Source organism: Tenebrio molitor, chromosome 2 (genome assembly GCF_963966145.1).
Source record: "Tenebrio molitor chromosome 2, icTenMoli1.1, whole genome shotgun sequence".
In the NCBI taxonomy this organism is placed as follows: Eukaryota; Metazoa; Arthropoda; class Insecta; order Coleoptera; family Tenebrionidae; genus Tenebrio; species Tenebrio molitor.
Genome location: NC_091047.1, coordinates 24,557,802 through 24,579,197, shown reverse-complemented (window position 1 = coordinate 24,579,197; position 21,396 = coordinate 24,557,802). Strand labels below are relative to the sequence as shown.

General features: G+C 36.0%; 2 protein-coding genes across 5 annotated transcripts in view; both read left to right on the top strand.

Annotated features, from left to right (window-relative positions):
* The window catches only part of simj (simjang), a 41,772-nt gene extending 37,421 nt beyond the window's left edge, over positions 1-4,351 (top strand). For all 3 annotated transcript variants that reach the window (XM_069039172.1, XM_069039173.1, XM_069039171.1), the window contains one exon: positions 2,375-4,351. In XM_069039172.1, coding sequence (XP_068895273.1) covers positions 2,375-2,583 — 209 coding nt within the window. In that variant the 3' untranslated portion in view covers positions 2,584-4,351. The remainder of the gene's footprint in view (positions 1-2,374) is intronic.
* Positions 4,352-4,851: 500 nt separating this feature from the next.
* Positions 4,852-21,338, top strand: LOC138124206 (probable phospholipid-transporting ATPase IIB). Of its 2 annotated transcripts, none has more exons than XM_069039155.1 (12): positions 4,852-5,236; positions 5,794-6,052; positions 6,105-6,509; positions 14,292-14,394; positions 14,450-14,657; positions 14,718-15,106; positions 15,263-15,519; positions 15,594-15,770; positions 19,307-20,125; positions 20,223-20,361; positions 20,413-20,616; positions 20,668-21,338. In XM_069039155.1, the coding sequence occupies exons 1-12, from the start codon at positions 5,088-5,090 to the stop codon at positions 20,799-20,801; spliced, it is 3,243 nt and encodes a 1,080-aa protein (XP_068895256.1). In that variant the 5' UTR covers positions 4,852-5,087; the 3' UTR covers positions 20,802-21,338. The 2 variants fall into 2 exon arrangements, with proteins under 2 accessions (XP_068895256.1, XP_068895257.1); XM_069039156.1 differs by lacking the exon at positions 4,852-5,236 and adding an exon at positions 5,530-5,742.
* Positions 21,339-21,396: the final 58 nt, after the last annotated feature.

Here is a 21,396-nt window from a genome sequence, read left to right as displayed (position 1 = left end):
AACGCAAAATATGTTCTAGATGGTACAACTGTGTTGTTTGCTAATAAATATACGAGAATTTTTTAAATAGAAAATAATGTTGGAACGTAAAAACAAAATACGTAAAATTTTGCAAAAATTACTACTTTTACAGAGTATTTATTAAAGTTTGCTTTGGCATTAAATCAGTTATATTGATTTTCACCTGCTCCCACAAAGTAGACAGTAATTACAAGTACATATGAATAATGTTTGAAGCATTTTTAAAAATTATTATTAACCAAATCTGGATATTAGATATCACTAAATATTTCAAATATAAACCTATTTTTTGAATCATCTTTTGCTTGGTTGTTTTCTCAAATAAAGAAGTAATTGAATCTTATTACAAAATTTCAATTTCCTGAGTGCCCTAATTTGTTATAATAAATTAAAAAAGGTCGCGCTAAATCCAAAATTTTGCAGACTCTTCATGTTTCTAATTTTTGAAAATATGCTCTTATACACGTGCATTTTTAATATTTTCATTTTCTACTAATAAAGTCAATTTGATGCAAAATGAAAGTACGAGAAACACGTAACACGTTTAAAAATCACAAAGTTACTACAAGTAGTGCTCTACTTCGTAGTGTTTACGAATTAATTAATGAAAGTAAATTCCTTTCACATAACTGTTCGTTCGATTCATAACGATATTCGTATGTATTTGCTTTTACGGATAACAAAAAAAAAAAAAAAAAACACAAAATGACCCTAAAGACCACTTGTCTATTAAAAATAAGAAAGCTACTTGATTGTTTTAAAGCGAGTTCAAATAATTTAAATAACCGAACGAAAAGTCCAATAGCCTCAATTTTAATTGTTATAATCTCTCAGCAAGAAACAAGAATTGACTGCTACACATTTGTTTTGGATTATTTCTTGGAAGTCGTGTTTATAAAATAAATTGTGTGTTGGTGTTAGTGGAAAATTTGAAAATCATCAGACTTGAGTTGGTAAAAAAAAATGAAATGAATGAGACAAGATTATGAATAGAAAAAAAAGAAACGAAAAAAATTTAAAAAGCCTAAATTGACAATAAAGGTTACCTTAGTGTAATTTTTTATGTTTTGTAGTGCGTTCCACACACAAAGGCTCACAAAAAATTAGCTGCTAAGATGCATATTTAAAAAAGGATAAAGTCACCCTCTTAACATAAGGGCTGAATTATGATTTTTTAATTATCCACTTATGCACTCTCGTAGATCGTTACGCGTGAAGAATCGAACATTTTTGCGCCCTCTAAATAATTTCTTTTTGTCGGAGCTCGATCGGTGATAAAGAATTCGAAGACATCTGCAATTGCCCCGCCATTTTTTAAAGTTAGATTTAACGGGAGTGTTTATGATGTTTGAAATACAGAAATTTTCTTCCAAATTGTCCTGCTGGATCAATAACTGCGTAAACTTCGTCGTCAATCACGAGAACTTTGTCCAGAGTTTTTGTATTTACTTTTTTAAGTCTAGATTGTGCTCTTCTTGATGTTTAATGTGTTCCCGTACATTCTCCTGTAAAACTTTTTCATTTTAAAATGCAGATGCTCATATTCACTTCACTTTTCTTTGCTGCAGTGCTCAATGATGTTAGACATTTGAAGAACATTTGCACTTTTTTTCCGGTCTCTTGACGACGCTTTTAGGCTTTTACAGCAGCACGTCCATATTTCTGACTCCATTTTCTAGATATCTTTTTATCATTTTGCGATCTCTAGTATGTCGCCTTCCTTCGTTTACAAAGTGTTCAACAGTGATTTTTGTATTACGGTTTGTGACATCTTGAGGTATTGCCTTTCATTTTCATAACATTTCGTTACAAAAATCGCCTCGCCGTAGATACTTTCGTTAAACCGTTCTAAATTACAGAAGTAATAAACATAAGAAAGTTGGATGTTTCATACAAAAATGCAGTTGCCTCTTTATCTCCCGAATATGTTTTATGTGCAAGATCATAAAATGTTCTTGTAGGATTCCCTAGACTTTAATTTTTAAAACAAGATGGTTTTCTGCTAATCTCTCGATCTTCACACCTTCGTCTTCCAATGCTGTCGAGTACGAAAACAAAAAATTCTCGTAAATGAACTTTCAACTGGAGATTTGTTTTAAAAATTTAAAAGTCAAAAAATCTGGAACATGAGCGACTCTCCGAGGGGGTTGTGCCGGTTGTGCGCACAGCTTAAAAGAGTAGGACGTATTTCTCCGTGATGATTTTGGTATATTAAATGTTGATGAAACAATGCTGCCGTAAACCCCAGAAAAACAGAAACCTACATGTAGAGGGACAGTGTGCAATGAGTGTGGTCGTTTTGACGTGATGATGTTGAAGTGGTCGTGGAAAATGTCAAGATGTACTTTTGCAGGTTTAACGCCGGGAGCCCCTCCAGCGCACATGCTACCATTCTCGCCGCTATTTTACCCGTATCAGGTGGCCATGGCGCAAGCTGCCGCGAGCGGAAAAGGGAGCTCCGCCAACATGGCCGAGTTGCAGAGAGCAGCGGAGCTCCAACGACAGTACCTTCTAGACATGATCCCTCCAGGTCCGGGACAACGTCACAATTGGAAGACATGATGTGTCAGTGATAAGACTTAGATAATAATGTGCTAAAAAGTGATGAACCATGATAAATAGCCAGCGAGGCTGTTGCGAGACTGTTTTATCCACGTGTAAGCGGATTTAAATGTCTTAAATATGATGTGCCCTTTATTCCAGAAGTAAAAATCAGTTTTCGTTCGAGGTTTATTTCTTTTGATGACAGTTTGAGTGGAAATTTAGTCAATTATCGCAAGACTGATTCTAGTACCTATTGTATTGTCGACACCGAATGTGTTGTTTATTTACCGAGAGGTTACTAAAAGTTACAAAAAGTTAATTAACCTACTAAACGAACGGAGATCTCAGGATTGACATACTTACACTTAAGTTTAAACGATTAATTTTTTCCTTAAATAATTCTAAGTGATAATTATGGTTTCGTTCCGATTGACGTATGAATTTTTTTACTTCTGGAATTTTTAATTTATTGCGAGATGTTCTCGAGACAGTGTGCAGGACGTGTAAATAAGCTTTGGCGAGATTTTAGACGTAGAAATAACGGTTGACGATGCTAAAGCAGATTTGCGTTACAAATGTGTAATAAGGTTGTTTGTTTGTAATTGTGTGATTGATTAATTTTAATGGTGGATTTCATGCATTCAACATTTACATTACGTGCACTATTAGTTCAATTCTACTCTTTTCTTTCATCTCGAGGCATTTATTTTAGGTAAATGTTGCAGTGCCGGAACCGTGGCGTACATTATATAACAAGTTTTGTAAATAAGTGTTTTTACAATTGTATAATAGTTAATCGATAGGAATATTGATGCATATTATGCTCATTAATCTTGATGTTGACATTTATTATGAGGTGTTTTCTATTAAAACATGCAAAATGTTTTCTAAAACGATTGGTTGATCGATCAAGTGTCGGCCGAACGGTCAAGCCGGCTCTCGTCGACACTCGTGTGTAATCATGTACTTTCTGTAAAAAAAAAATTATTTATTTCCGATGTAACTACAAAAGTGGTATTTTCGAGGCACCTTAAAGTTCGTTAATGCAGCTATTAAGTTCGACGATTCGATAGAAGAGTGGAAAGAGTGATTTTTATTGAATTTCACTATACTGTGTTCATTTAAATACTGTATTTTTTCCATTATAGACGTGTATATTGTAGCTATACGAGGGTGCTAACAGAAATTCCATATTTCTGATAATCTAAATGAATTTTGTTGTATTAATGGGGTGAGTGTTTGGATTAACACGATTTGTTTTTGCACATATTGTCACAAAGTATGAAGCTCAATTTAAAATGCGGAACATAATTATTTTTCGACATGTCTAAAACAGTAAGACTTGTTTAAAAGCACAATTTAAAACCCGTAATCGATTAAAAATATGTAAATGCATTTCAACTATCAGCAGTGTGAAAAAAATTGTCTACATAATAAAATCAACTTTTCAGTCTTACTTGTATTACTAGTGTTATTATTGTAGGTAGTGCTTGCAGTTTTTTCCATCTAAAGTACCTATAGTCAATCTTTGTCGGTAATAAATCGGCTGTGGAATTATTTTTTGATTCTTCTTTCGTTGAAACATACAGTATGTCACACACACACTGAACAGGTCTTTAGGAATATAATTTATGAACTAGAGTTTGTAAATAATAGACTTCTGTGAACTAAATGCCTCTTCAGTACTTACGTTAATATGTTGCCTCAAAGTTTTCAACTATTACTATTTTGTAAGTTGTGTATAATTATTTCAACATGTTTTTAAATAAATTGACTCATAAGTTGATATTTGCAAGTTTGATTTCCTCGACAATACGAACTTCATGTTCGTTCTTGTGCCAAAAAAAATTTCTTTGAAAAAAAGCAACCTCGAAGGTTTAAAGTCAAGTCGTGGATTAGTTCATACGAGATTTAACTGTCGATCGTTCACCCAAAATAAAACTATGTATTCTTTTAAAATAAAGATAATTCAGAAATGGGTTTTTTAAAATTTGGTATTTTATAATTGTGCATTTTAAGGTGGACGGAATTTAAAAGAAATCTTTTACGTTTTAAAATTAAGAAAAATATACCTGTTCAGTCATGCCAATCGTTTTTTTCATTCCAAGTTCTAACCTCAATCGTAATCGCACTTCCTCTGATTTTATCTCGGCAGATTAAAATTTCCTACTCGAATTAACCATATTGTTGTGCAAGTGTTTGTAATCTTTCACCCAGAAACGGTTTATTTACATTATTTATTTAATGATAAAAGGTATTTATTTACATTATTACATTTTACCAACGTAACGGTAACAAATGACTAATGCCAAATGCCAAATATGTCAGTTTGTTGAGAAATTGCTAAAAATAGTAAAAGTAAAATGATAATAACAATTCATTTTGACGTCGTACCTGAAAGTATGCGGCAACGCTACTAAATCCGTCAAATAATTTGAAGCGATAATGTTGTTACGTTGTCAGTGACGGCTCCAACGTAAATAATGTGAGGTGTGAGGTTATGACGAATAAGGATAATTGGAATGGAATATCCTCTGCAAGATTTCGACATAGACCAGGAAACAGATTTTTTGTTGGGCAATTCCTCGAGTCATGGGAATGAAATGGACGTACAAACAAAATGTAATCGCAACCCGAAGAGGCGGAGGAGTTTAGGCGCTATGATGTGCAGGTATTTAAGAGATTGAGTGGTAAAGTAATTTTTCCTCGTTGCACGATTCCAACGCGCATTTAAGTGCTGGTGGTCATTGACGATTGACGACAACGCACTCAAATGCTCGGTAATTATTAACGGCATTATTACCGTCGCCTCATTTAACACCAATTTGAATAGCAATTGGTTAATTCATGAGGATAACAATTCATAGAATTGACCTTTAAAAACTGAATATACGTGGCTCATTTCCTAATATCGACTCGATTCACGCTCTGTTAGAGAAATTTAAAATTGGCGCGCCGCGCCCTGCGAGTTTGACGTTTGATGTGCGATCGAAACGTCAAAACATTTGTTTTGATAAGAGCCTCGAGAATGTGAATTTGCGCGTTTTAAACCAGTTGCGCGTGACAGGAATCGAATACAAGTGCGATGGATAACTTAGAGACGCAAAGCACTCTGACCAAAACATCCAAAGAAGACATTCCACTAATTACCAAATCGTACAAAGAACCGCTATGGAGGTACTGCGTACGAAGACTGCGCCTGGATGACTAATTTCGTGTTGTTTACAGTTGTTGGTGTTCCATGTTTCGAAAATGTTGTGGCCCGAGGGAGTTGAAACCGCGAAAGATAATGTTGGGGAGTCAAACCCCTGGGCAGTTCCCAGCGAACGCCATCCGAAATCAAAAGTACAACATCATAACGTTCTTACCGTTGGTTTTGTACCAACAGTTTAAGTTCTTTTTGAATCTTTATTTCTTAATCATGGCAACATCGCAGTTTGTCCCAGATATTCGAATCAGTTATTTATACACATATTGGATCCCGCTCGTAAGTCTCTTTGTTCTAACGTGATTCCCCACAATTAATGAATTTTTTGCAGTGTTTTGTGCTCACCGTAACGATTTGTCGCGAGGCGATCGACGACTTGCGACGGTACAAACGAGATCAGGAGGTCAACAACCAGAAATGTAAAAGATTGTTAAACGATAGGAATAAGCCATATGAAATTGTAGCTGCTCACAAGTTGCGCGTTGGTGATCTGATTATTGTTGATAAAGACGAACGCGTACCCGCGGATTTGGTTTTGTTGAGAACTTCGGAAAGTAGTGGTTCAGTTTTTGTTAGAACTGATCAGCTAGATGGGGAGACTGATTGGAAGTTACGCTTGGCTGTTCCCACGACGCAAAAGTTGGCGACGGATCATCAACTTTTCGAAATCAGCGCGAGAATTTACTCTGAGAAGCCCCAAAAGGACATTCATTCATTTATAGGGACGTTCAGTAGGGTAAGTTGATAGTGGTTATCTTTTTTTCCAGTACAAGTCAAGGTTACGTTTTATTTACATAGATATTAAAAATACATAAAGACGGTAATTTAAATTTTAAATATTTTAATTTGTAAAACAGTTGGGGAATGCTCAGATATCTACCGTGTGAGTCCTAAAAGTTAACAATTCTTTGTCCTTAAAATAATAGAAGAAGATTGAAACTAAGGTTTTGTGTCCACAGCATTTTTTATTTTAATTTTTTTAACCTACGTTTTAAGATAGTTGACATGGAATTAGATTTCTTCAAGCAAAAAACAAGAAAATTCTTGTGTTGCATTTGATTGTTTGCAAAAAAACCGGGAAACGAAAATTTTCCTAATGTAAATTTGGTTTTGTCCATTTGACAATTAATTGTCTGCGTTTTTGTTCGACGAACAAGTCTGTTCGAACAAAAACGATGCAAATCTGAAGTGTGTGTCTGGAAAACCGTCGGTTTTGCTCGCGAACAAAAATGAGGAAAATTGTCATTAGTAATACGAGAGGGTACTATGGCGGACAATAAATTTAGGCCGGCCTGTCATTGGCTCGACATCAAACTGTGAAGCTGGCATTATGTTCAACTAACCCCATTTTCGATTTTTGTCATTCTTGTCATCGTGACAGCGATAATTAAAATTAAAATTGGGAAAAGAAGCGTCCACCAGAGATGAATGTTACTACAAATCAATTATACTAGTGCGTCATGATCTGTAAGTTACGAAAAGGGCGAAGGAAACGCCAAACAGCTTGAAAACCTTCAGTTTGACAAACTGACACATCAGTCATAATGGCAATAAATGGTCGCTTGCATTGACTTCTTTGAAATGTCAGAAATGTGCCGGCCTAAATTTATTGTCCGCCATAGTACGAAATTGCCGGAAATTTTCGATCTCATTATACGAGTATTTGTTTCGACGACAATTTCCACAAGTGAGCGTAGCGAACGAGTGGAAATCGTCTAAGAAACAAATACGAGTAAAATGAAGAGAAAAATTTCCCGCAATTTCGTACCATCGAGTTGTATTCGGCATGACAATTCCACGAAGGAAAATTTCATTTTCAAAATTTTACACATTTTTTTTAATTTATGCGTATTCTTATGACTCTCAAAGCGTTAGTTAACGTAGTTGAAAACAACAAAAATTTTACTGTGGATCAAAAATGAGTTTAGCAAAATTCGAGCAAGGAGGAGAAAATTACAGCGATAATTTTTCGATAATTTTAGGACCATGCTAAATTATCGGTGTAATTCGTTCCTAATTGGTCCAATGATTCAAAATACTACAAGCTGATTGGTTGACCGTTAGGTGTTACAAGTAGGTACTGTTGTGGATAATTAATTCTTGATTTTTTACAAATCCAGATCTCAATGAAAAATTATATGGTTGGAGAGTAATTTTCATGAGTGGGACGTTGTAATTTAAATAATTTAATTCGGCCGAGTAAAAAATTCAGGAGAAAATACCGTAAAATTATTTAGAGCGTCCCACTCAATCAAAAATATTTAATTAATTATAATTATTATATTTATTATACCGTGTGATCGAAAATAAAAAAAATCGAGATGGCCATGATTGATACACTTCAGTTGGCAGCACGTAAAAATGTAATTCAAATGTCATCAGATGTCATTAATTACAATAGTAAGTGTCATTCCGGACTTTCAAGGCACTTATACTCAATTTCATATAAATGTGCATCTAAGCAAGCCATGAAAATCTGATTTTCTGTTGGTAGTAAAGCTAAAGCTAGTGACTTTAACTTTCAAAGGTGCTGGCTCTGCGCGAACCCGATTTGACTAATTTTTTAGTTTTTGTCCATATTAACATTGCTGATTTCGAAAGCAATGTTACGTCTTTTTACTGATTAAATTAAAGTAATTCTTATTTGTTTTTGTCTTTGTATTTTTACCAAGTAAAGATTTATTGGACATGACCTTCATAAATGTGACTTTTGTAATGTAACTAAATTAAAGGTGCTTTTACAAATGCACAGCTCACTTGATGAACATTTATATGAAATCAATTATACCAGCAACTTGCCTTGATTATTTTGTTTTTCCATACCTGAAAAACAACGTGTTCAAAAACAGGCCTGGCACAATAATTCCCGAATTAATGCAAGTAATTACTGGTAACTGCACTTTAATTGATGTCCTGACTTTGCGAAGGTCATTTGAAAACATGAAGCGAAGAGAGTGGCATTATGTTTGGAAGCTGAAGGCAGACGCTTTTACATTTTTACTCTAGGTCGTAAATACGATTGGAGCTCCTCACGATTCTTTTACAACCAACGGGTCACACATAATTCACACCTTTATGAAAATCAAGATTTCAACGTTCTCAAAATCACTAACCTAACTTTTAAGACTGACATCTGATAATTGAAATTTTAACGAATTGCCAACTGAAATTTTTTGTCACAGCCAACTCTAATTTTTTTTTTTTCGATCTCACGGTAGTATTGCCGTTATAACTTTTTATCTGCTCAGCCCACATAAATTGACCAATGAGAATCAAAGCCAGATTCAATCTATAATTTTTCATCACATTTGCCACGTAAAAAACTTAAGGTTTTGTTTTAGGTTTTAAAAAATAAAATGTCATTAAGACAATTCGAATGTCAGAATTTTTTTCTGTGTAAATCAGATCGTCTGAACAACCTATTTGATTGGTAACTAAGAAAATGTAATGGGCGGGACAGATAAAATGTTAAGAGGTAAAGTCAAAACGAAACATGACATCACGTGGTTTGCGCAGAAGACGAATGTAGATCAGTTGAATCCAGCTTACGTATATGACAGTGGCGGAGTCAAAAATAAAAAAAAAACATGTTTCTTTTGTTTACGCTATACAGGGTATTAGGGAATGTTCCGAAGATGAAGATAGTTTTCATTATTCTATTAGAGGTTCTACAACAAAAGTAGATGACCTCGGTGTAGGATTTCTATCATCAGATGAAGAAAATTGGGTTTTGGTTAAGTTTTTGTGCCTAAGCTGTCGATTGTATGATAGGCCCTTGCCAGCGGTAAATTGGAGAGCGTGCATCCTAAGCTCCGCCCTGTCATGTTTCGATTTGACTTTACTTCTACGTTGTCCTTAGTATCGAGCGATCAAATTAATTTGTAATCGAGTTATCCATGGATTTGAATTCGTTTGTCTTTTGGATTGATAACAGTCGCGGACAGAAAAAAGTAGGACAATGTTTTTTCGCTAATGTAAGTCTGTTTATTCTTTCTATGGTGACTATTAAAATATTTATTTATTTATTTATTATAGTAAGCCCGGTTTCCTCAACTCAATTTTAGCTAAATGTTTTAATAAGACTTGTCCTACTTTTTTCTGTCCGTTACTGTATGTCCAGATCTAACCTGTGTTTATTGGAGCGTGGAGTTCAAGTGACGACATACGATTTCGGATTCATGGATAACTCGATTACAAATTAATTTGATCGCTCGATATTATTTTAAATGATTGTAGTCGAAGCAGGCCATGCCCACGTTATGAAATTTTTGCCGCTTTCATGTGAACTGTCATTTTTGTCGCTGTCACTGTCATTTTTTTAGGTGAAAAGTGCGGTGATGAGAATTTTGTTTATTTATTTATTTTTTTATTCACAATTGAATCCAAAAACATTGAGTTGTTTTGGAACCAATTTTAAAAACTTTGAGTTGTTTTGCACCCAATTTAACTCCTGTGTGTATGGAGCGGCAACCAGAAATTTTAAATTCAGTTTTAACGCCTACTTGGACCACAATCATTTATAATAACCTTGTATTTGAAAATTGTTAATTGAATTAAACATCTGTTAGGATTAATTTTGAATCATGTCTCAACTCCCTCTTCAGATTATTTAGTACACCTCCCAAGACTGAAGCTTTTGTTTTTCAAGGCGTAGAAAATGTGACGTTTAAACGTTCAGTTTTGCATGAAATATTTTTTTTATTTTGGTTGTTCTACAGTCCATTCCATTTAAGTATGCAGTATAGAATAGCTTAGGGACTATTTTCCCGTCGTTGATTGGTCGAAATAAGAGAAAAGTTTACACCAAGGTAATGGAATGGAATGGACTGTAGTTATAATCCTCCGAGATAAGTAGGTACACTTAATTGATCCTGCATTTTTGTGAGCAAAGAATTAAAGTAACAATTAAATTAAAGGTTTTACGCAGGTTATAGAGAAAAAAAATAGGCAAATCAAAGTAACTCCCAAGATTGTTAGAAATATTTTTGTTTCAATAATTATTCGTTAACTCTGTGCAGTTGTTTTTTTTATTGTCTCGGCAGGATGTTTTGTTCTCATTTTTCGACAAATTCGTGAAGTGTAAGTGCTTTGAAGCAACAAAAGTGCGTTATCTTAATGAATTTGATGAGGAACAACAAATTTACAATATGAAACCATGTCAATAGAGACTTTGATTAATGTCTGACCTACTCGAGGCATCGCCAAAAATATTTTAACTTGTCTTTCCTTTAGACGCGCTTCCGTAAGCCATACGCATCGGTTGGATTTATTCTCGTATTTTTTTATCCGGCTCGTCGCGTAAAAGTTTTGAGGTACTGAGAATTAAACCTTAAAGAGACCAGGTCATTTTATTTTCTTCGTGACTTTCATTTGTTGCTAAATAGAGTTCCGAAAAATGCAATTTCAGCATCGCATCACACGGACATTCGTGTCTTTGTATCTTTATAGGTTGTTAGTCAAGTCACCAACAGTACCACCGCCAAAAGCACCCCCAAACCGTTACAGAACCACCTGCAGGTATAACAGTAGTGCCATACATATGGGTTTCATTCTCTTACTGTCAAAACTTTGTACAGTATTGCAGGCGCTTACATACATATTTCGAAAGAGTTCAGACAGTTGTGATGAAATGTGATTAGACAAGTTTTTTTGTTTTGTTGGTTATTTTTTTCTGGTGACTCGTTTGAATCTCTTGAAGACGCGCGTCTTCACGGTAGCCACAGCAATTTTGCATTTCGATTTAAATCTTTTTGATAGTAACTCGTGGATGGACCTCGTGAAGACCCACATAAATATTTCTATTTTAATTGTTCCTCTATGTAATTTAATTAGAGTTAACATTATTTAAATGTGTTTTTTCCCAAATGTTTGAAGGTATGATTGTTGAGTTTAGGGAAAGGAATATTTGCCGAAACAAAAGCGTTGCAAAAATGTGTAAAAGTACACAAGAAGTATACGTGTAGAGGTCTTTCAATCTCTCATGGGTTCTGACCTTGGAAATATCTGCGCGAAGGCGGAGCCATAAACCAGTGAAGAATTTGTAAATGAAAACTGAAAACGTCGACTATTTTAGCCACGCATTAAATTTCAAAATTACGACAGTAATGACACAAGACAATGGTTCGTTAATGATCAAGCCAGCTGTGAAAAATGAAAATGCTGCAGATTTGCCACTTCAAATATAATAGTGGGCCCTTTTAAAGAGTTAAACTAACGTAACGAATGACGACGTTTTCCAATCGGTTTGTAGCGCCTACTTGAAACCGATATTCGTCGTTTACGCAGATATGACTCACAACCCATGAGAGATTGAAAGACCTCTAACACAAGCATGAGTGTAGGAGTGAATAAAATTCATAACTGCAGGACTCGATAATAATTGACAAAGTGGAGTATTGGACACCCATGGCGTTCTTGTAAGTTTTGTTTTGTTTTGCAAGTGGACAAAGAGAACACCTCAAGTCACTGACTTAGTAATACAAGTTATATTTTGTAATATGTATCTTTGTGTACTCAAACCGTTAAGCAACAAAATCCATGAGGTTTTGTTTTATCGCAATCCAACGGGATAACTTTCTGATTAACAAACTGACGTTTAGTTTTTCCCTGTAAAATGTGACATACATAATTATAAAAATCCACTCCAGTAAAGCCTAGATCAGTTTTCATGTTGATTATTATCGATCTTATCTCGCCAAATATGCCATTGTTCTTTGTAAATGTGACATAGTTTTGCCAATTGCAAAAATCGCATTGCAAAAACAACAAATCTGAATGGATGTATGATGTCAGTTTTTTTATTACTAAATTGGATCTATTTTCTCATGTTCACCTCTTCCTTTCAACACTGAAAATAATGAGTTTTTGGTAGCAAAATATGTTTCCGATTTCGTAAATTTGCAAATATCTACGTAGCAAAAGAAGATGACAGGTGTGGGGTCTTATCCTTAGGACTCGCGTTATTGAACTGCCGAGCATTTGCAAATCAAGAATTTGCTTATAATTAAATATTGCTCCATTGTATGAGCCATTTTCTCAGTGTCTTTATCGAGTGACCAACTTGTCATCATATCTGTTACTCGATGTTGACAATATGTCAAGTACACAAAAAGATTTGAAAAAAAAAACACTGAGGTAAAGTAAAATACCAGTTCTGAATTAATTAGCATAATAGCAAGTAATTTTGGAAAATTTCGAAAATGAAGTTCAAGACATCTAGAGCTGATATGAAAAACATTTTATGTGCATTTTCAACAAATTCATTAATATGTAGTTTTACCAAAACATTTGCGTATAGTATTGAAAATGAAAATAATGCAATGAGCTTATTTGAAAATTGTACCGGGATGATTGCTAAAAATAAGGATTGTTTATTGAACTTATTATTTGTTTCTTATACTCGTAACTATGTACAATATACACTAAAGGACCATCCGAATATTACTCTCGTGTCAAAAATGGATTACTCCCTAGAATTCGAACTTTTAGGGAAATAACGTTTTTCATGTTGTGTGTAACTAGAATTTTCAAAAGTTATTTTGAATGCCTAAGGTTGGTTACTTTGAATTGAGAGATTAAATCCAAATAAATATGCCGCCAGTAACCAAAATTGATTGTGAAACGAAAAATCATCTATCACTTAGCGAGAAATTAGTCATTTGCAACTGTTACAATTAATTTGCTCTCTTACATTTTTGGGATATCTTTTGTTTGTCACCAGAAACCACATAGCCTCCAACCTAACCAAATTTATGGCAACTTAGTAACGAATATCCCTAAATCCTAGGGAGTTATCCATTTTTGACACAGAGTATATGGGTAACTAAATTATTATTTCTTTCGTTATCTAGAGTGGCATGAGATGAGCAAATTGAGTATAAGAATAAGTCATCCCAAAATGAACTACCTAGTCTTTATTTCCTTGTTTATTATGAAATAAATTAAACTTTTTTCAAAATTCGAAGGAGCTAGCCAATATGAATTAATCATAGTATCGAGCTTTCCCACAAACTAAAAAATGTAGGGGAAAAAACGTAATTCCTATGTCTTATTTTAACCATACACTGCGTTTTTTATTTCGCTGAACATACAATGTAAAATGGCTATGTTCAGTTCTAAAATGGACAAGTCAATTCATTTGAAATAGGCAACCAAACTTACAGATCCATGAATCCTACGTTCAGTAAAATAAAAAACTCACGGTATATGTAATTGAAAATTGGTACCAAGGAGCCAACCTTACGGTCTACAGGGTATTTCACGAGTGATAATGAGCCCGACGGAATTGAAAATACAATCCAAAATACATTTCCAAAGTTAAAGTGAATATTTGTTTTTTAATTTAAAAAACATAAAACATGGTTTCGTAAATTTTGACATAAACGTCATTCGCTTGGTTAAACTTTGGAAATGAATTGTGGGTTGCATTTTCAATTCCGCCGGGTTCATTATCACTCGTGAAATACCTGGTATGTGAAGAAAATTCTTCAAATTATTTATTGTCATTTTTGTAACACAGTTAGATTCGCTGAACTCCGACGAGAGTCTCGACTTGGAGAATACACTGTGGACCAACTGCGTTATTGCCTCGGGCCAGGCCTTGGGCGTCGTCATCTACACAGGTAAACGCGCCACACGCAGTCGCAACAAAACCTCACCCCCAGATCCTCATTTCAGGTACCGAAACAAGATCTGTAATGAACAATTCCGCGCCCCGTTCCAAAGTCGGCCTCCTAGATATCGAAGTGAACACAATAACGAAATTGTTGTTCGTGGCGGTGATCGCCTTGGCTCTAATCATGATGGCTCTGAAGGGTTTCGGAGGGCCGTGGTACCGATACTTGTTCCGCTTCATACTGCTCTTCTCGTACATAATTCCCATCAGGTATGTATCGCAAGCTGTCTCTCACTCCTCCGGGTCGCCACTACACACTCGATTTTTCAGCTTGAGGGTCAATCTGGAGCTGGGCAAGTCGTTCTACTCGTGGGCGATCGGCAAAGACCCGAGCATGACGGGGACGGCGGTTCGCTGTACCACCATACCCGAAGAACTGGGACGGATATCGTATCTCTTGTCGGACAAGACTGGAACTCTCACGCAGAATTCGATGGTGCTGAAGCGTCTCCACTTGGGAACCGTCAGCTACGCGGCCGACAGTTTCGAAGAGTTGAGCGCCACTCTCAAGTCGACGTATTTGGGCAGCGACACTTCCACGTCGAGCAAGACGAAATTCCGCAGATCTGAGAACACGAGAATAAGAGATGCGGTGCAGGCGTTGGCTCTGTGCCATAACGTCACACCGGTCTACGAGACCAGCGAGACTAGCGAAACAGGTTGGTATAGTCAGTAAAAGTAACTGAATGAATTGAGGAATATAATTAGAAATAGAATGAAATGGGTTCTTGAAGCCTAAGAATTGGATTTAAAAACTGTTGCTATTTATTTCAAAAAATCAGTAATTCTGAGTGTGTTTATTTCTGTTTGTTCAGATACAGGTTCTATTGCTTCCGAGGCAGAGGCTGATCAGCATCTGCAAATAACCGAAAAACAAGTTGTCTCTTATCAAGCTTCCAGTCCAGATGAAGTTGCTCTCGTCCAGTGGACTCAAGAAGTCGGTTTGGCTCTCAGTCGGCGAGATCTCTCTTCGATGCAGCTTCGTGGTCCGGACGATCGTCTCTACAATTACACGATTCTGCAGGTGTTTCCGTTTACGAGTGAAACAAAACGGATGGGCATCATCGTGAAGGTATGTTTGAAAAGAAAACGAGTGTTGTTTTTTTTTTTTTTTTGATCGACGAAACTGATTTTTATCGATTGCAGGATTTGCAAACCGGCGAAATCGTCTTTTATTTGAAAGGGGCCGACGTGGTGATGTCGCCGATTGTGCAGTACACAGACTGGTTAGACGAAGAAGTGGGAAATATGGCGAGAGACGGTTTGAGGACTTTGGTGGTGGCGAGGAAGATGTTGAGCGAAGAACAGTATTTGGATTTCGAGGTAATCATGGATTTTTAACTGATATTTATAAGAAAAATATATTTTCTGAACGAGTGTTAAACGAGTATTAAAGTCACGTGAGTGTCAATTCTACCAGAAAAAAATAATAACTTGTTGGTGTTTCTACAGGGTCATTATAAATAATTATCCCATCGCAGCAGGGGTTGGTGACGTAGTTGAATGTGCCGCAAGGCTCATAACGTGAGTGAGACTAGTATCGCCGATAGGTGGCGCTACCGGCGGTAGTGAAAATCCGTCTACTAGTTTGTACAAACGACCCTCTTCAGTCGCATACAGTAGACTCCAGGCGCTTGGTGAAGGGACATTAGGGGGGATATGCAGCAACGCTATTTCGTTCGACCGGTCTGTGGTTCGACCAGGTCCATTTATTAGTAAATAAAAGTGGTTACTATTGTTTGGATATTTGGATCGCGCAAATTTCCCCCACCAAATGTCCCTTAAGCCGCTAACAGAACTAACACCATTTTCACGAAAATCAAAAGAAACAACTGTTTTCATTCACAAATCGAAGACAAAAGATCTTCACTGGGTGCAATTATTTTAACATTCATGACTTCGTAAACAACCAGCGAGTAGTTTTTGCGTGAAGTATTTATCGCATGAAAACATTTTAACTGACGATTATTTCGTCTGCGGAGTGCCAAATTAAGGGTTAGCAAAATGAAAAAAAAAAGCGGTCGTTTGCAGAAAAATCGTAAATAAAATTTGGTTGTTCGTGACGATTTATACAGGTGGTTAAAATTTATACGTCGACTTCTACAACATCTTGTACGCAGTTGCATTTATACTAAAGAGATTTGAATTGAACAAAATAGAATTAAGATCATACAAGTGTTGTACATTACGAAATGTGATTGTATACACAATGTTGACATAATTTCAAAAAAATATTTACTACAGATAGCAATATTGATTGATTCTTTCAGATTTGTGTAGTCACTGCTCTGGCAGATTATTTTGACAACATATTGTCATACATATTTTGATAACACATACATACAGTTAATTTCAAAATTATCGAGTACATCTCAAATGTCAAGAAGTCGATTTATTACAGTTTTTTCCGCATGTAAAGATGGCTTTTTATATAGGTTAGTAAGTTTGACAACATAAAATGTCGCTGATATTTTAGTACACTATAATATCGTCTATTTTATCCTCTGCACAGTGCTCCTCGCGATGTTATAGTCCTGGGCTACCCTCCGGATCGACCACCCTTCTTCTAATTTGGAAAGAATGAGCACTTTCGCGTTTTCGGTTAGATTAGGCATTTTATTTGTCAAAATTAACATTGATCATTGACAAAAAAATGTAAGTGCATCTCACACTGTAAAAAATTAGGTGTACTCTATAATTTTGAAATTAACTGTACATACATACATATTGTCAGGTCTTCCTTTTGGTGCTATATTTTCGTTTTATTCGAGAAAAGTCGACTCATTGCAATCCAATCAATTTTATCATTTTTAATTTTCATCATTTAAACAGTTTCTACCTGATTGACCAAGAAAAACAGTATTCTCTAGCACATTGCCGGGAATTTGGTTCATTTTTTACATTTGTGATGTACAGTCATGTTCAAATAAATCTGGGACACCTGTTGTAACCGTAACTCCTCATTTTTAAATGTGACTTCGAGCAGTTACTTTAATTAACAGTTTATTAAAAAAAAGTATTTTGGCTAAAATTAATAATTCAATGGCTGTTATTTTATTATCATTAGGCATTTTGCGCTAAAATTGCTTTGAAAAATATAATCAGTTGTCAACTTTGACAAATAAATGAAATCTGATATTTGTTCTGACAGTAAAAACTCCATGGAAATTTTGTTTAATGTTCAACCCTCATTACTCTCGAAAAATAAAACTGTCCCAGATTTATCTCAGATAAATCTGGGACAGTACAACATGACTGTACAACAAGATGATTAAAAGAACATTTTTATACTACATACTACGTTTTTTTATAAATTGCTATTACGCCATTTACTAGAGACAGATGAAGGTTACAAATCTGAGCCAGATCAGGACAGGTCGTGTTATTTTAGTGTTTAAAAGGTTTAGTTAAGTTTCAACAATTTTTATTTTACGACTTTTTTTTGAAAAGTAAAAATAATAGAGGACAGATAATACTCAAGTAAAGAACAGCAGAAGAAATATTGACTGAGAGTCTGTTACAACATGTAACGTTTGTTAAGACATATTGGTGGTCGAGTGACCTTGTGCTTGCTTTCGTTCGCGTTAACGTACGACGTAGCTTCATCAGCTGTCAAATATTTCGTGAAACAGAAAGTGTAGAATGAAAGAGTGGAAGTTCAGAAACCGCTAAAAAATTTCAGCGATTTGTCAACTAAAAAGACGTTTGGAAAAGAGAGAAATCCACGTCCGTATTACTTGACTCTAGGGACCAGTTTATAGAAAGAGAATTAAATATTTAATTCGAATTAAATTTTAATGCGCGATTAACCCATGACTCCGAGAATTCGATTGATTCAATCTGATCACGTGTGCAATTAATCTCGCATTTGATTACGATTAACTTAATTTCGCTTCTGTAAACTGGCCCTAGCAATCATCAACTAACAGTTTGATGTGTTAACACAACTTTTTTATCTTAATTACCGTTATTCCTATCTATTGTAAAATTCTTTAACAATATGGACCGACTCTTGTGGTACTCGGCTCTTCTGGTATTATCCGATTTGGATCTGCCGAAGTCAAAATTATTTCTTGTTTTACCAGTTTCTTTGCCTTTCTTGCAAGGTAATTGCTAACTCCAAATTCAATTCTAATTCTCTTACATGACCGGTTTTTTAACAACACTATTAAAACCAGCAGTTTTCCACTTTTGTTTGCAACCTGAACTCATTCTTTCAATAGTTTCAACTACTGAAGATCAGTAAAGGAATACTCATGCTGGTATTTTCAGCAGCACCAAAAATATTCTTTGGAAGTTGTAATCTTGTCCATCTTCTTTTCTCACTAAAAGAGGTAAAGAGCCATTTAAATTGCACAAAACAACACCTAGATCCTTAAACTCACATTTATTACGACGTCGACTAGAACCAGCAACATTACCTGCATCGCGCGAAATTTTCCCTCACACATGATGCTCATTTGACAAGGTATTTCAATTAGTCATCACTGCCATATCATAATTTAATGTTTCATTTGATTGATAAAAGGAAAGAAAAAATATACAATATAAATAAGATCAAAATCTTGATTTGTTGTTTTTTGTTTTCATAAAATTTCAAAATTTATGAAATTTGAAGGATATTAGATTTTTATTCGTCAATAGAACTGCAGTTCTTCTGTTGTTAAATAGGTTTTTTTTTGTGATAACTTCTCCAACGGCAAAGTTGCAACATTTACCCAAAAGAAGAAATCATTTATGTATTAAAACAAATTGTGGTGAAATGTGATAGGCCAGTAGAAAAGTTTAATTTAACTGTCAATTTGATAATGATATTAGTTTTCCAAACTTGGTTGTATTTACTACATGTCATTTTTTAGAGCCGCTATAACGCCGCACGTTTATCGGTGACCGACCGCGTGGCCCGCGTCGCCCAAGTGGTCGAATCCCTCGAGCGCGAAATGGAACTCCTCTGCATCACCGGCGTCGAAGACAAGCTCCAAGACAACGTGCGACCCACGCTGGAACTCCTCCGCAACGCCGGCATCAAGATCTGGATGTTGACCGGCGACAAACTGGAAACCGCCACCTGCATTGCCAAGAGCTCCCGTCTGGTGTCGCGCACCCAAGGCCTCCACATCCTCAAGAAGGTGGTGACGCGCACGGACGCCCACTTGGAACTGAACTCCTTCCGACGAAAACAAGACTGCGCCCTGGTGATAAGTGGCGAAAGCCTCGAAGTGTGTCTCTCCTACTACCAGCAGGAATTCATGGAGTTGGCGACGGCAGCGCCGGCGGTCGTCTGCTGCCGCTGCTCTCCCACGCAGAAGGCTCAAGTGGTCCAACTCATCCAGAAACACACCGGGAAAAGGACTGCGGCGGTGGGCGACGGCGGCAACGACGTCAGCATGATCCAGCAGGCGGACGCCGGCATCGGGATTGAGGGGCGAGAAGGAAAACAAGCCAGTTTGGCCGGAGACTTCAGCATTCCGCAGTTCTCGCATCTGGCAAATCTGCTCTTGGTCCACGGGAGGAGGTCGTACAAGAGGTCGGCTTCTTTGGCGCAGTTCGTCATCCATCGAGGCTTGATCATTTCGACGATGCAAGCGGTTTTCAGCAGTGTTTTCTACCTCAGTTCGGTCGCGTTATATCAAGGATTTTTGACAGTCGGATACGCCACAGTCTACACTATGTTTCCGGTAAGATTAATAATAATCCAAATGTACACGTTCTAAAGCTTCACATACATTTTTGACTTTGGAAAATTTAACTTACACATCTTTCGCAACTCTTTAGGTGTTCAGTTTGGTTCTGGACCAAGATGTGAGCGCCGAGATTGCCCTGACCTACCCAGAACTGTACAAAGAACTGGCAAAAGGGCGAAGTTTATCGTACAAAACATTCTTCATGTGGGTTCTCATCTCCATATATCAAGGTAAGTGGCGATACACGTGTTGGGCGTTGTTTTAAACGAATCGACCACCAGGTGGCGTGATAATGTACGGAGCGCTGCTGCTCTTCGAAGACGAGTTCATACACATCGTGGCAATCAGCTTCTCATCGTTAATCTTGACAGAATTAATAATGGTGGCCTTGAACATAAGAACATGGCACTATCTGATGATACTGGCAGAACTGATCTCTCTCGTGTTGTACCTTTTATCCCTGATCATATTGCACGACTACTTCGGTAAGTTTGAATTATTTGTTCGATATTGTGTGACGACAGTGACTTTTTCAGATTCGGAATTCATCAGGACGAACGATTTCATCTGGAAAGTTTTAGTGATAACGCTGGTTTCATGCTTGCCCCTCTACATTTTGAAATTCTTGCGAAAGAAGTTTTCACCACCGAGTTACAGCAAGCTGTCTTGAATTTTTCGTAATTGTGATAAGGATCGTTGAGCGTTTGCATTTCTCTTCTCAAACGAGAAGATAGGATACATCTTTAGATTTGCTTTGATTTATGTTATTTTTAGTATAAAGAGTAGATCTGTAGTCAGTTATCCTTCATCTTCTTTCTCTTTTGTTGAATGATTTGAGTTGAAAGTAATCAAGTTTTTCTTTATTAATTATTACTAGAGCTAAGTAAAAGTTGCGCAATTAACTACCTTTGCGATAATTCACATTGATGCTAGTAGAGATTAGAACGGTAACAAAGAAACCACAGAACAAAAAGAAACTTTAACGACATTGACACAACGTATTTTCCTTTGTATTGTGATTTAGTTAGTATTTAAAAAATTTATTTGAGAAATGCAAATTACACCTACCCAAGTCAATGAGTGAATGTGTTGATTTTGTTCAATATTACAACATACATGTTAGAATATTTTATTAACTAACTTTCATATTGTTGTTAATTTATCGATACTTAAATGTAAATTATTAATATATTCTACATATTTAAAATGACCTTGACTTCCACCCAGTAGAAAATGAAGATCTTAAAATTTGTTTAATTCGAGTT

Coding starts and splice junctions, on each gene's coding strand:
- LOC138124206 (XM_069039155.1), top strand. CDS start 5,088: ATGGAATATCCTCTGCAAGATTTCGACATAGACCAGGAAACAGATTTT. Junction 5,237..5,793: donor TTAGGCGCTATGATGTGCAG/GTATTTAAGAGA, acceptor TGTTGTTTACAG/TTGTTGGTGTTCCATGTTTC. Junction 20,126..20,222: donor CAGTCTACACTATGTTTCCG/GTAAGATTAATA, acceptor GCAACTCTTTAG/GTGTTCAGTTTGGTTCTGGA.